Source organism: Pollicipes pollicipes, unplaced genomic scaffold (genome assembly GCF_011947565.3).
Source record: "Pollicipes pollicipes isolate AB1234 unplaced genomic scaffold, Ppol_2.1 Scaffold_4881;HRSCAF=5763_pilon_pilon_pilon, whole genome shotgun sequence".
Classification (NCBI taxonomy): Eukaryota; Metazoa; Arthropoda; class Thecostraca; order Pollicipedomorpha; family Pollicipedidae; genus Pollicipes; species Pollicipes pollicipes.
In genome coordinates, this window is record NW_023596576.1 from 47,226,223 (window position 1) to 47,241,217 (window position 14,995).

General features: G+C 60.4%; 1 protein-coding gene across 3 annotated transcripts in view; it reads right to left on the bottom strand.

The window, feature by feature from the left end:
- Sap47 (Synapse-associated protein 47kD) overlaps nucleotides 1–14,995 on the bottom strand; it is a 36,653-nt gene that overhangs the window by 16,379 nt on the left and 5,279 nt on the right. For all 3 annotated transcript variants that reach the window (XM_037223937.1, XM_037223935.1, XM_037223936.1), the window contains exons 2-4: nucleotides 12,283–12,359; nucleotides 4,972–5,117; nucleotides 3,492–3,626 (exon numbers count right to left, since the gene is read on the bottom strand). In XM_037223937.1, coding sequence (XP_037079832.1) covers nucleotides 3,492–3,626; nucleotides 4,972–5,117; nucleotides 12,283–12,359 — 358 coding nt within the window. The remainder of the gene's footprint in view (nucleotides 1–3,491; nucleotides 3,627–4,971; nucleotides 5,118–12,282; nucleotides 12,360–14,995) is intronic.

Consider the following 14,995-nt stretch of genomic DNA (forward strand, 5'->3'; position numbering starts at 1 on the left):
GCTGCGAGAACACCGACACTTTCATCGTCAAGAAATTTAGTAAGCGGTCTGAGCCCCAACGTAAGCCCCGCCATAACGATAGAGCAAATGAGAGCGGACCGCTCCGCGCCGGCCCGGCATTCATAACAGTCCTCGTAATCGTGGCCATCAACAGTGCTCTAGCCAAATGAGCGTTCCCCCCGCGCGCGCGCCGAGACGGGCCGTCGCTCGGAGACCATCCATCACGGCAGCGGCCGCCTGCCATCCATGCCGAGGTGGCGCCGCCGGCTCTCGGCGGAGCTCTCTGCGTCCACACTCGCTAATGGCATTATCCCGTTAGCCGGTGTTCGTAAGACGAGTATGGCGCACCCACGCCGCCCACCCGCGCCCGCGTCAACAGAGGTCCCTCGGAGAGACTAAGCTCGCCGTACCTCCGCCTCAGACGTTGGAAATCTGTTCCAGTGTCGGGTGTGGCAGCTTCCAGTTCGTTTTGTCGACGTCACTTGCCTGCGAGCCGACAGCGGCGTTTGTTTCCGCATTAGTCGGTCACCAGCAGCACCGAGTTCTGTCACGGTGGTCGCCCGCATATTCTTAGTGATTTAACCAGGCCTGAGCACCAATATGACAGCAGGCTTGCTACCTCTAACCAGCATAGGCCAACGATCTTGTCCCCCATTCAAAATATGTCCAAGCCTTACCTACCGAGGTGAGGCAGCACGGGATAACTTTGAAAAATATGTCGGATGAGGGCTTAGCATAGAAAAGTGACTAAAATGCCCCATTATATACACAGAAACATATTCGCTCTAAATTCCCCACCCTTTTTCAAACTTAGGGCTCAGCTGTAAAGGAAACCGCATTCCGGTACAGTGAGTCACACACTGAAACGGCGCGACTCTACACAACGTCACCGCCATCACAGAGTGGCGTTCGTGGTCACTAGCACTTAATCTCGTATGACACTGATGTAGGAGGCGCGGCAACATCCGAACACGAACAATCCATGTCCTGAGCGGGTCGAGTCGGACGGCCAGCTGAGAGAAGCGCTCCGTGTCAGCGCGACGGCGGACTCGTTGTTTCATCAACAATATATACACACACACACATATATATATATATATATATATATATATATATATATATATATATATATATATAGTAAAACAGTTCGTTTCAAAAGTGGCGAGTGCCCTTTCGATAGGGCAGTGACTGAGCTATGTGCGCGAAATCGGTTGGCACGCATGGAGGGCGGAAAACATTTTCATCAGTTTCCGCGGCATTCGGTTCGACACCTCCACCGGTTCGGAACATCGATCACGCCGCCGCTGGAAGCCGCGGAGTCGACCCACGCTGCCGCTATTTGTCGGCCGTCCCTCGGAGGAACGTGCCGCCGCCGCCGCCGAGCTGACACCCCGTCCGAGCACCAAATGCCCCGAGCTCGTGTTCGCCAACGACACCAATCCTGGCGCCACTCCTGATCGCATCAGACACGGAGGCGGCGCGGCGCGGCCGCCGCCAAACTGGACCAGACGGAACCAGCGGGTGGAAGGCGGCCGCAGCGTCCAGTGTAGGTCGGCTCTGGCGGCTCCAGCGGCTCCCGGTCCGACGAAATCGATAGCCGCTTCGCGATTCAGAGTATGGCTCCGACGGGCCCGACGACGGGGGACGGGCGGCCTACTGACGCGCAGCGGGAGAGGTTGGCGCTGCTGGCACACTGACGGGGTGCTCCGCTGGCTCACTGACAGCGGTCGAGTGGAATGTCGCTGGCTTAGTCAGCCACGACAACACAACGAGCCTTTTGACCCGGAAAACAATTTCAATTGAGCGTGCGCGGCTTAAAAAAGCCGGCATCTCCTGTGGGTGTCACCAGTGCGCCTCAGTGTATGCCGGCAGTACACCACTCAATGTCAGCGACGCTCCCTTCCGTGTGGCAGCAGCAGCATCGATATTCAAAACGGGACCAGGGGCATGACGAAAGTTCCCACTGTGCCATTCTCCGGCGGTCAGCCGCCGGATACAAGCACGCAGTCCCGCGCCAGTAACATAGTCCGGGTCACGGGCCAGCTGAGTCCGTCCAGCGAACGCCAGCCCCCAGGTGTGCGAGGACCGGGGGCGCACGTCTGCCGCCTGCACACGGGCGCCGTCAAACGGGAAGGGCGCCGAGAAATGCCCGTCTGACGACCGTCGGCAGGACACCTCTCCATGTGCGGCGCCGTCGAGTCGGCAACACATCGGCGGCGACACGCCGCCTCCTTCGGCGGCCTGACGTGCCGGCGCGCGTCACGCGGCGCGACGGCCGGTGCGACACGTAACCGGGCCGGGCCGGGCCGCGGCGGCAGCGGCGGCAGCGACGGCCGGGCGGTGATCGCCGATCGATCGCGGCACACCCCCGCTGAGGGCCGTGATTCCGCCCCGCCCGGCCGGCCGGCCGGCGGTAGCGGCGTCTAGACAGGGACAGCGCCGCCCCCACGCCTGATCGCCGGCGGGCCCGCCGCCGCGGCTCAGCGTCGGCGACTCGCTGACGGTGTCGTGTCGGAGCGCGCCGTACGCCGCTCGCCTGCTCTGCCAGAGCGACGATCGCGGCCGGCCGGGAGACGATCAATACAGGACGCACCCACCCCCGCGCGCCCGCCCGGAGCCCACAACAAATGGACGCCTCGCGTGGCCCTTGCCCCGGTTCGCAGCCTGCGTGGCGCCGCCATCGCCGATTCGCCGCCGCCGCCGCTGAACCCCGCCCATCTCGACTAATGGCGTGGCGGTCCGCCACGCCCGGCAGCCCCCCAGTCGGCCGAGCGGCCCCCCACCCCGACAGACCCGCGTGACGAGCGGGCGAGCCGTCGGCAGCCGTCGGCAGCCGGCGGCCGACACGCGCCCCAATCACGGCACCGAGCGGCCGGAGCGGCCGCCGCACGGACCCCGGGTCACCGAGACGCTGGCGGATTCCCGGCAGCCATATCCGGCCGGCGGGCATCGATTGATGATGTCAGCGCCCGGGCCGGGCGCCCCCTCCCCCCCCCCCCCCCCCTGCGCCGGCCGGCAATGATCATCGCCCGGAGACGAGACGATCGCCTCCGGCTACGGCAACAGGTGGCGGGCCAGGTGCCGTCTCCGGGGAACAGGCCGCGGGCCGCCGCTGACGGCAGCAGACCGAAGCTGCGCTGACCCGGGCCGCCCGCAGGGCCGGTGGCACCAGGCGCTCGCCGCGCACGGCGGCTGACGACCGCGGCCGCAGGGGACGTCGTCCGACGCGAGACAAGAGGGGTGCTAACCGACACCCACCGCCAACATCGACCATGCTACGGCCGTAGACTAGACAGTGCAACGGCCGAGTCTCTGCGGCAATCGGTGTCTTCCCTGAGCCCTGTTATCGCGTAGCCAGCGCGGGCAGTTGCGCCTAAACACACGGCGTTTTCGGACACCAACCGCGAAGACCGTTCCACCAATGGCCTAGCATTGCCGGACACGCCGCGTGAGCAGCACCATGTCCATAGCGCACGCGTCTCCACACCCACCGTGGAGAGGGCCAGAATCTGCTCCTTCAGGGTCTCTTCGTCCGCGTAGCCGACCCAGGGCGCCACCGCGTCGCCTGACGCCTTCTTGCTGTTGACGAACGCCTCATTCTCCCGGTTGAACTCCGTCAGCATGCTCTGCGCAGAAGGGAAGGGTGCCGTCAGTGGCGCCGTAACGGTGACGCGTGCACCCAAGGACTCGTCAGCCAGGTGTCAGCCGCGCGAGATACGACCCACTTCAGCATAGCGCGGGCCCCGATAGCGCACACAAAGCACGAGTCAGGGTCGCAAAACAGCGCGATATCTCGCGGGAGGGAAGAGTACAGCAACAGACAACAGGCGGTCGGACTTAGCGCGGCGCATCGCGGCTGTAGAGGGAGCTATCGACCCGGCAGCAACGACTTTGTAGTGCCCAGCTCGCCGAGCCGGAGCTTTGCGCCGCCTTGAAATGGAGGCAAATGACGAAAGCGTGCTACAGCAGCACATTTAGAATATTAAGCCGATCATTTCGATCTGACGGCTGCTGAAACGCTTTCAGCAGTGAAGTGCATACAAGACGAGCATTTCAAGCCACACGCCGCGTCTCTGTGGTCTGAATGACGCTAATCCATTCGCCGACGGCCTTCAGCTGTCAACTCAATGCAACAATGCCAACAAGTCCGTTCCCCGATGACGGCTCGCACCGCGCCCACTTTTTGCCACCGGTCATGCGGCTGGCGCGCCGCAGCCCAGGCCTTCGTCCGCCGCCCCAGCTCCGCCCGCCTGCGGAAGACGCCGCCGGCCCAGCGACGCCCAGCGACTGCCCGACCCTGGCGGGCGTGTTATCATTCCAGCTCGCGCGCGGGCTCCAACGGCGCTGAATGCCGCGCTGCCATTGAGGTCCGCTCGGTGGGTGAATGGCTGGCCGATATTGGCACGGCCGCGGTCGGCGGACGACGCGGCGCGCCGCCCGCGGGCGCACCTCGCGGCCACCCAACACATTCTGCAGCTGACATCTCCTCCGTTCGTGGCAGTTGGCCCGGACGGCCAAGGCGGCGGAGCCAGGCTTTGCGGATTTGGCTTCGACGAGTGTGGGCCAGCCGAACCCGAGGCCGGATGGGGTAGAAACTGAGGCCACCGCACGCCGGCATGGGTCGTTACGTCGGAGTGATCGCGACCCGTGAGTTACGGCCCAGTTCATCCACTGCGCTCAGCCCGTCGTCAGGAGCAGGAACTCCCCGACCGCGCCGGAAACTGCCCGGATCCGGCCGCGAGCCAATAACGCGGGCATCTGTCCACCGCGGAGCCGCCGCGCCCGGCGCCGTCCGGTCGCCACCCCACCGCCGGCAACGCGACCAGGCCCGGCGCGGCGCTATTTGATTTCGCCCGCGCCGGATCCCAGCCAGAATCCCAGTCGGGCGTCAGCGGCGCGTCTAATATCGCTCCAATCAGGAGCGTGCGGAGCGAGCGGAGCCGGGCCGGAGCAGCGCGGCCGAGACCGTACGTTTTCGGCGACCGACTTCTTGATTTTGCTGCCGGCCTCGGACACCGTCTTGCCGGCCTTGTTGAAGGCCGACGAGATGAAGCTGCCGAAGGTCTTGGCGCCCTGATTGAGCTTCTCCGACATGCCGCCGATGTCGGGCATCGCTCCTGCCGGGCAGAGGACAGTGGTGAGGTGCCGGCCGCGGTCATGACAATCAGCTGGGGGTAGACCACCGACCTGAGCCCGCTCCTCCCCGCCACCGCCACCCAGGAGACCACCGACCTGAGTCCGCTCCTCCCCGCCACCGCCACCCAGAAGACCACCGACCTGAGCCCGCTCCTCCCCGCCACCGCCACCCAGAAGACCACCGACCTGAGTCCGCTCCTCCCCGCCACCGCCACCCAGAAGACCACCGACCTGAGCCCGCTCCTCCCCGCCACCACCACTCAAGAGACCACCTCCACGAGCCTGCTCCTCCCCGCCACCATCATCCAAATCATGATATAAACATTCGTATCGTGTGCATCCGCTAACGTCTATGCACGCGACGCATGGGGTTATCAACAGCGCACGTCACTTGTTGAAAAAGGGGATGCATGACAATGCGCAGTGCGCCTATTTGTGGCCGGGCGGCTGAAGACAGAAGTGTGTGTGCTGTGCATGTGCGTCCCGCCGTCCCCACTGCGCCGGTCAACCACCTTCCCCCGTCCCCTCCCTCCCTGCCCCGGCCGCAGGTACTCATATACTGCAGAGCAGCTCACTAGCGGACGCGTATCGGCCGTGCGTCGACAGTGCCCCTCTGCCATACCCCGCTTGGCCGTGTCGACGGTGCCCCTCTGCCATGCCCCGCTCAGATGTGTCGCCGGTCCCCTCTGCCCTACCCCACTCAGCTGTGTCGCTGGTGCCCCTCTGCCATACCCCGCTCAGCTGTGTCGCCGGTGTCCCTACCCGCTGCCGGCCGGCCGTCACGTGCTGGACACCGAAGCCCTGCGACGGCGGTGCGCCGGGCCGATGACGGGCGGAGCCAGCCGCCTTGGACCTCGGTGATCGAGGGCCAGGCGGCGGGTAGATGCCAGCACCGGGCTCATCGCCTGATCACCTGGTCACAGGCCGAACAGCGCTCTGACCAGCACATGTTCGAAACGCGTACGTTGGTGCACACGCTCACCTAAGGTTGCCCGCCCCTTTACGTTCCCGCCGACATGTCCTACAGAACATCACATCACGTTTGGACGTCAGTTATCATGTCAGTAATGCCCTTGCTGGCCAATGCCCGCAGGCAATAACGCTAATGGAGCAGGACAACCCACGAGCGCGACCAGCAGCAATAGGAAATACACATCTGGAGCTAAAACAGCAATACCGTTAATGGGGCGGCACTGAGGAATGCGCATTGGAAGGTAAGCGCATACAAAGTGCCTCATCTGGCCCCGCTTCGCCGCAGGCGCTGCTCGCATCCGAACGACCGACTCAGCGTGGTGGCACACCACGCCGCCCTCCTGCGGCTCCGGAGCTGCGGGCAGCTGCAGTGTGGCTTCGCCTCAGATCGACCACTCGGCCCGACGCCGGCCGGCCTGGAACGGCTCTGGGCCCATGTCGGACCGCCGCCGGCCTTCCGGCCACGCTGCAACATCTCTGCTAAAGGGATGTTCCACATTTGTATGGGGTCCTGAATTGAAAAAGCCATTTTGAAGGCATTGGTGCAGCTCACAGCCCTGCCCTTCGTAAGATTCTAGTTTTCTAGTTTCTGAGCTACACTCCCGTGAACATGTGCAGACTGCTTAGTGCGACTGCTTCGATGTCATCAAGGCATCCCTAACGCCATAATAACGCCATTCGAATCTTGCAATTCCATTGGTCATACCGCGATTAATGCAAAAAAATATAGCTGTTAAGTCGCCGATCTCTGCCGTTCGGAGCACGATTTCCAGATATAACGGCCGCCAATTGGCTCTCAATAAATGTTGCGCGAGGTACGATAACGTCATCAAACAATGACGTATTGGGGAGCATATTTACCAAATAGACAAATAGTGTTTTCTAGAGCAGTCTTTTACATTAAAAGTATATCAATAGTTATAAGTGCGCTTATTTCACTATACATGATGATCGCTGAAGATCGATGAAGACATTAAGTCTTCAAACGTGGAACATTCCCTTTAACATACAGCGCACAACCATGGACCAGAAAAGTGGATCCCGGCTTAGCATTGCCGGGTTTAAGAGCCGGTTTCGTTTTTACGGCGAATCGAATGGCACGATGAGTGATGAGTCCATGAGCGTCTCCAGCGAAATGGCTCCTTACAGCTCTTGATAGCCACCATTCGCCAACAAACACCCACACGTCCGTCGGTGCAGCTCGCCGTCTGCCCTACAGCTCAGACTGATCCAGCACGTCACAGGCCCGTTCAGTTGTACGGAGCGCTGTCGAACCGAATCTGCGACGTACGCAGATCAAGAGGAAGGATGGTGTGTCCATCGCTCTGCCAGCAGATGAATGCTTTCGTCCCCGCGGACACGAAGGGTTTTGCGTCGACCGCACTCCTCTAGACACCACTGTAACAACCGATGGCTTTCAGGCGTCCTCGCCAAATCAGCGCCACACCTCACGAGAACAGTAACCGAAGACGAGGACGGCGCCCCAGGATCGTGTGAGGACATGCCCCTGCCATCACCGCCGGCCAGCGGCGGCGCGTGTGGGATGACCCGGTGACGTGCTCGAGGCGCTGACGCCGACGAGGCCCGCGGGGCGCCCATCAAGTCCTCAGCGGTCGAGTGCGGCCCCGATGGCCGCAATATCGGCGCCGGCGCCCCTCCACGGACCGCTGACGGCGGCAATAGCGGCACGCGGCCGGCTGTCCCCATATCACCGACGGTGGGGGCCGGCCGGTCAGTGACGAACAGCGCTCCCGTGCGGGCAACGACAGGTCTGACAGAGGTCACCGGTCACGGGGGCAGCGGCCTGGACCGGGACCCCAGCCGCTGCGACACCACCGGGCGGGGCCGAGCTTCACCACACCAGACGACTGAGATGCCACCCCATCCCCCATCCCCCCGGGACGCATCTCTAGGGCCGAGGAAAACCGCACACGACAACACCGCGAAAGTTCGCATAGTTGGTCGTGCATGTATTACGCAAGTTCTGCCAAGCAAAACTATATATGGTTCAGATCTCGCCAGGATACTAAGCGACATGCCACTTTTGGACCCCGTGGAGCTCCTTTCACCACAAGTGATGGCAGTTTGACATTCAACGGCCACAAACGGTAACTTTAAGCAGGAAATCAGGAAAGAACGGTCACGTCAAGCACACTCATCACTTTCAGTGTTCCCCATTTGTATGGGGCTTTGAATTGAGAAAGCCATCTTGAATTCTTGAATTCTAGTTTCCGAGATACACGCCCGCGAAGATGTGCAGACTATTTCCGGGGGACTTTCAAGGCCACCCAGGCATCCATGACGCTATAACGTCATTCAAATCGTATTATTCCATTCGCAATGTGGTGAGCAAGGCCAACGAACATATTGCTGTCGAGTCGTTTATACCTGGCGTTCGTAAGCAAGATTTCCAGATGTACCGATCGCCAATTGGCTCTCAATCAATGTTGTACAACGTCCGATAATGTAATCAAACAATGATGTATTGAGCAGCATATTTCCTGTGCAAAGAAGTTGCGTCGTCTAAGATGGTGATGATTTGGGATTTAAGGGCGCGTTGACATCAAAGGTCATACTGCGCCCATAACAGCTGTTAAGGGCTGTGTTATGTTTGACCTAGAAAGAGGCGAATACAGCTGGTAACTTGATACATCTCCGAAAAAGGCACAACTGGTTTGAATGTAACAGTGAAGAGTCGTCTCTTAGCATATCGCAACAAGTCAAACATGACGCAGTCGTTCTTCTTTGAAATGTGAGCAGGAGTGACGTACATGGTAAACTATCAACGGTGCGTCACACTTAGCGCATTGACGTCTCCCGCCACCACGCAGCAGGTATCCATGTGTCGCGAAATTACTGCCAATTAGCAGACGGCACAGGCTAACCTCCCCACATCTAGTCGCTCTCGAGCTAGACGGCCGAAGGCCCAGCGGTGACTTATCATCCTTAGCTGATTGCTGCTTTTGTCGTCCCAGCAGGGTTGCTATGCTTTCTTGTTTTTGTTAATAAGCTTTGATGGCTGGGTAGAGGTTCCAAGCTGTAAGCGGAAAAGAATGTGTGCGAGGCGTACTAGCGGCCCGCTTCGCGACAGCGTTGGCGAGCTCGTTGCCCGTTATCCCTACGAAGCTTGGCATCCAGAATAGCACCACAGTTTTGGACATGCAGATCAACCACGTCAAGCGAGTCAAAATGTCCTGTGAAAAGGGACACTGACGGCAAAATGTCTTGAGAGCCATTAGGCTGCTGAAGGAGTCAGGTTAGATCACGTGCCAGTTGTCATCAGCGACTCCAATACAGCGAAGTGTTCTAATGATGGCAACAAGCTTTGCGGTGAACACAGAGCATGGTCTGGTCATGATAATGAAGAAGTGACATGGCCAAACACGAACTCAGCGTCAAGACCTGATTCGGTTTTGGATCCGTCTGTAAAGGTTGTCACATACCCTTGGTATGACGAGATAAGCTCCAGAGCCCAACTCTCGAGTCGCACGTTACATGCTCTCGTTTTCTGGCCTCTGCTAATGAGAGATCCGCACCTGATGCACACATTTCCCGAGGGGGTGCTCCTAGGTGACTTGATCTGAGCACTCCCTCCCGATGCCACTTTCTCGGAACAGCTGTGGGACCTGAACCGCAAATGGCACAGCACGTGATCTCCGTTCATCTCGAAGGTCGCGTCACGAGCCGTGAAAAGACTGCCAGGTAGGTGGGATATTTTGGGAGCTGTGTCAACTTGCGAGCATACCTCATCCCACGCATTTCCCTCCGATCTGAGGGCAGCGGTTCATTTGCCTCCACCAATATTGTGTTGTCTAGAGCAGCCCTTTCCACTTCAAGTACACCAATAGCCCTAAGTTTATTTCATCATTTCTGATGCATGCTTCAGTACCTTCAAATGTGGAACATTCCTTTTAATATGTCGAGCTCATCAACTGCAAATGAAGTCAGCGATCCGCGACAACATTGTCTGATTAGATTTTAGGTCGGTCACAGACGACTTCCGCAATGATTCTCATGCAGAGCATGACCGGCGGCACTGAACTAAAAAGGCAGAGCATAACTGAGGGCATAGAGCTAAACAGGCACCGTTTCATGACGTGCTCTTGTACAGCTGCCATTTCCACTTTGCACCAGCAAGCACCTACGTCGGCCCAGCCTGGAAGGTCATTCATCGGCCTGAAGGTGTCAACCGGATACCGCTGAATTTCCTCGACACCCAGCTATTCACTTGTCGTTGCCCCACGGCTCCAGTCCAGCTGCGGACCACTAAGGAAAACACGTGCTTACCACTCTCCTCCGCCATCGGGCGCGCCGCTCAAGATCGCCACCGCCCGGCTATCGCCAAGCTACCCCATTCAAACGCAGGGAGGCGAGGCTGCGGCGAGTGCGGCGAGTCTGAGGCGCGTCAACGCTTAGGCATCACGTCAGGAGAGACGTGCACTGGTTTTGAGTGCAGTAGCCCGGAGCCGAAAGAACCATTCTGATGACGGACGGGCTCTGGTGAACGCTTGGACCTGAGACAGAGAACTTCACGACTGAACTCATTCTGGAGCCATAAACGTACTGGACTGGACAGCGTCAGGAACGTGCTTAAGAAAGAAAGGTACAACGAATGGAAAAATAGCACGTCGCCCCAGCGGGCATCTATAGTCCACAGTCGAACCATAGCTCAAGAAATGTCACGCATCATAAAGTACAACTTCGGTCAACTTGGCCGTGGAACCCTTCCAGGAAGCCGTCAAACGGAGCGATGTTGTAAGCTTTGTGTTAATCTAGCCCAAAAGCGAGACGATCGAAACTTACAGAATGACTTCTCTTTCAGAGTGACTGTAAGTTAATCTGGGTTAAGATGTCCGATATAATCAGAGAATCTGCGGCACGTACATAAAATAACTTTCCAATTACTCACCGTCACCAAGGAAATACCAGGCCGCCTACAATACTACACCAGAGCATATTTAGGTGACGGCTATGGGCGCCAGTCACCGATGATAGTCAGCGCTGCCGACCGTGGTTGGAGCTATGCATGTTGCCCCCAACGCCCTCCCCGCCCCCAGTATTTGCCCCGGGCCCTAGAGGAGGAGAGGATCCGTTCACCAAAAGAGTCGTTTAGCGGGGTAACAAACCCCACTACTCGAAAATGTCATCTTTCCCCATAATAAAGTTACGCTCCTCGTCACTGTCAATTTGCACATCAGCACGCCACAGCGTCCGGAAGCATGTTCGACGATCGACCAGACAGGGTGGACACGACACGCGACAGCCATCTGCCCCGACACCGATCGACCCGATACTGCACGGACACTCCCGCGGCTGAACGACGATCCCAAGAAGTCTGGTGCCGCGATAGCACAGGCAAACGCGTCGGCATTGAGGACGCGCCTACCAAATATTCAGGCAACCCCAGCGCGGCCTGGGTTCGTTCTTTAAAGGTGGCCATGCGTCATTTGCTCTCAAATGGCGTTGGGCGCTGGCTTGTTGGGCGCATCCCGACACACACTACGCCAGTGGTGCGACCTGAGATTATCTCTCTTCGTCCTGACATCGCCATCCGTCGTAAGGCACTACGCCAGTGGTACGACCCGTGAGATTACCTGTCCTCGTCCTGACATCGCCATCCGTCGTAAGGCACTACGCCAGTGGTGCGACCCGTGAGATTACCTGTCCTCGTCCTGACATTATCATCCGCCGTAAGGCACTACGCAAGTGGTGCGACCTGTGAGATTACCTGTCCTCGTCCTGACATTATCATCCGCCGTAAGGCACTACGCCAGTGGTGCGACCTGTGAGATTACCTGTCCTCGTCCTGACATCGCCATCCGTCGTGAAGCAATTTCCTCCCCATGTAGTGGGACTCCCACACGTAACATGGGAATTGAGTTCACATGGCTGGAATGCCTGAGGCAGAATAATCCGCCACGCCCCGTGATATGAGAGCGGAGTCGTGTCGCGGCCAATAACCACCGGTGAGCACCGGCCCAGCATATGCCACATCCCACACCATCCGTGCCCCGCGCTGCCCGCCGGCCGGCCAATGCAGCCACTTCGGCGCCCCGTCACGTCGCCATGATATGGCGCCCTCACGCGCACGTGACCACGATGAGCGGCGTGCAAGGCAGACCCGCTCGCCAGCGGCCGCCGCCCACGACGCTAGCAGGCACTGGCGCCACTCACCCATCGGCGACTTGTCCTTGTCGTGGGAGGGCGAGCCGGCCGGCGAGCTGATGTTGCTGTCCGCGCCCTCCGTGGTGCTGCCAACACAGAACAGCGTCGCCGCGTCAGCATCGCACGAGTCCGCGGCCCGGCCAGGCACGCCACCCGACGGCCCCACGCGCCGCTTGTCAAGTGCAAACACCAGCTTGTAACAACGGCATCATCTATGCACAGCCAAGGATTGCACCGCACGCATGGATGACGCGAGCCTCTGGGGACTTTCAGATGTGTTTGAGTCCGGGCAGACGTATGGACCTGCGCGCAGCACGATGCCATAACGCGTCACTGCGGATGCGTCACAAACGAAGCGAACGATGCAAAACCGGCACTGCCAGACGTCTGGCTTGACTGCCGTCCCCAGCAGCAGGAACGCCACAGCATGTATGCGCACAGCAGATACGCCACAAGCACAGCAGGCGTCACACCACCTTGATATGACACACCTTGGCTTCCCAATGATAAGACGCCTGACGCCCCTCGGCACCGAACCCAGGAATCTCTCCAAAGGTGGACGTTCGCCGCAGCCCACAGCCTACAGCCCGCAGTCCGTCCCGCGCCACGCCCCGCACCGGTCCACGGACCATCTCTTCGACGCAGCTGGTCGCGTCCGCGTTCGCTTGGCATCGGAGCGTGCTGGCCCCAGCGGGCCGGCTGTGATTTAAACCGCACGGACGGCCCGCGGAAGCACGCGTGCTGACTGGCCCAAGCGGGTCAGCTATGAGCTAAAGCGCACGGACGGCCCGCGGAAGCCCGCGAGCTAATAAAAATATCACAGCTCTCGCGCCTGTCACGGGTGTTTTGCGTCGAAGTTTCGCACTAGGACAGGTGATGACGGCAGCCGTTTGGCGGCAGGTGCCAGGTGGTAAGGACAGGTGCTTCAGCGACCAGACGTCCGCTGAGGCCGAGGGTGCAGCATTGCACGTCACAAACAGCCGAGCCCGCACCAGTGTCAGCTTCGTGCATTCATATTTTTTATTAATCAAAGTATCTGACGGCAACGTCGTGGAGATAGGGCCCCGGCGTCAACCTAGAGGAGCGTTCTCGACCATAGCGCAACTAATGTCGGTCAGGCAGGCAGCCCTGCGAGGCTCCACACAGATATACTCCTTAGGGCATTCTCGACACACCCAAAGTTTAGCCCCGGGCGAGTTTTTCAAAGTTTAGCCGCGGCCGCGTTGTTACAGCTTCGCCGACAGCTATCCGGAGGGAATCGTTCTGCGGTGTTCGCCGGGGCGGCCGCGCCGCTCACACCGCCGGCGACGGGCCGGAATCCCGGGACCCTGTCAGCGGCTGCAGGCACCCGTCGGCGCGGTGGTCGCCCTGGCGTCTGGCCCGAGCTGGGCCGGCCCAGCCGCAACGCCCTCCCGAAGGTGACACGGCACCAGGCCGGACCAAACCGGAACAGGCCCGACCAGACCAACAGGGGGGACGGCCTTGAGTGAGAGCACAGCGGGGTGACCACGCTTGGGACCATTTCAAGTGAATGCAACGGAATCAATACCGCAAGCAGCCAAGCTTCAGTGGGGTCAGTGGGGAATCGATACCTTTGAAAACTTGGAACGGGTCTGGCTGAAAGTTCGTCATGAGTTCGCGTAAGAGTCGAACAAATCAGTGCACGAGTGAAAAGTGAGGCCGTCCGAATGCGAATCTGACGGCATGTCCTGGGAGTCGAGTCCTGGGAGTCGAAGCAGATCCCGTTGTAATGAGTCTAACTCAGCCGCGGGTTAGATATGCATCAGGTCGCGATACATCATTAGTGCGGCACAGACCGGAAAGCCCAGCGCTCAATCAGCTCACTCACACGCCCGACAGCGCGCACCGGCAGGCTCAGCCTAATTGCATGCGGGCGATATTGTAACTGTGTTTGCCGTGCAGCACGGTTGCCAAGATCCACAATTTGCCGTGCAGCGTAGACCAACAGGCAGCAGCCATGGCGACCGGCGCAGTGTACACGGACCGGGACGGGGTCGACGGCGGCGCTGAGCGGTGGCGTCCGGCTCTTTCCACCCCGCGCGCCCGACGACTCCAGCAGCGCTGGTCGAGCGGCAAACCAGAGCACCCGTGCAGGCCAGGTCACAGGAGCCTGCCAGATGCCCCCCCCCCTCGGTGGCCCGGAGGTACAACCCGACCCCGGCCGCGCTCCGTCCCGCGGCAGGGGCCTGCGTGTGACCCAGTGCCGCCGACGGCACCGGCACCGGCTGCGGCGCTCCCACGGCGCCGCGCCGAGGTTTTGCGTTTGGCCGCGCGGTCAGCGGCGCCGGCGCGCCGGAGGGGTGCCCGCGGCCGTAACGACGCCATTAGGTGCCGTCACAGTGGGGCGATCGTTTACCGCCACACCCCGCGGTGGTGACCCATACACCGGCCGGTGGCGTTTTCCGGCCGCGAGCAAGCGGACTTCGTGCACGCCCGCTGTACGGCTGTCACATCGGTGAATGGACGGCGGCAGCCCGCGGCGTCGCAGGCCCAGCACCGGCGAAACAGCGTCGTCCAGGCCCGGTGTGGGGCGATACGCCACGGCGTACAGCTCGCCACCAAAGGCCGCCACCGAAAGCCGACTAGCTGGGGGCGGGGGCGGGGGGATGCCACACGTCACCGGACGTCAGTGCGCTGCACAGTCCGGCCGCGGCCCGTCACGCTCGGGAGCAGCGCCGGCACGGACCGGAGAGCGAGGACC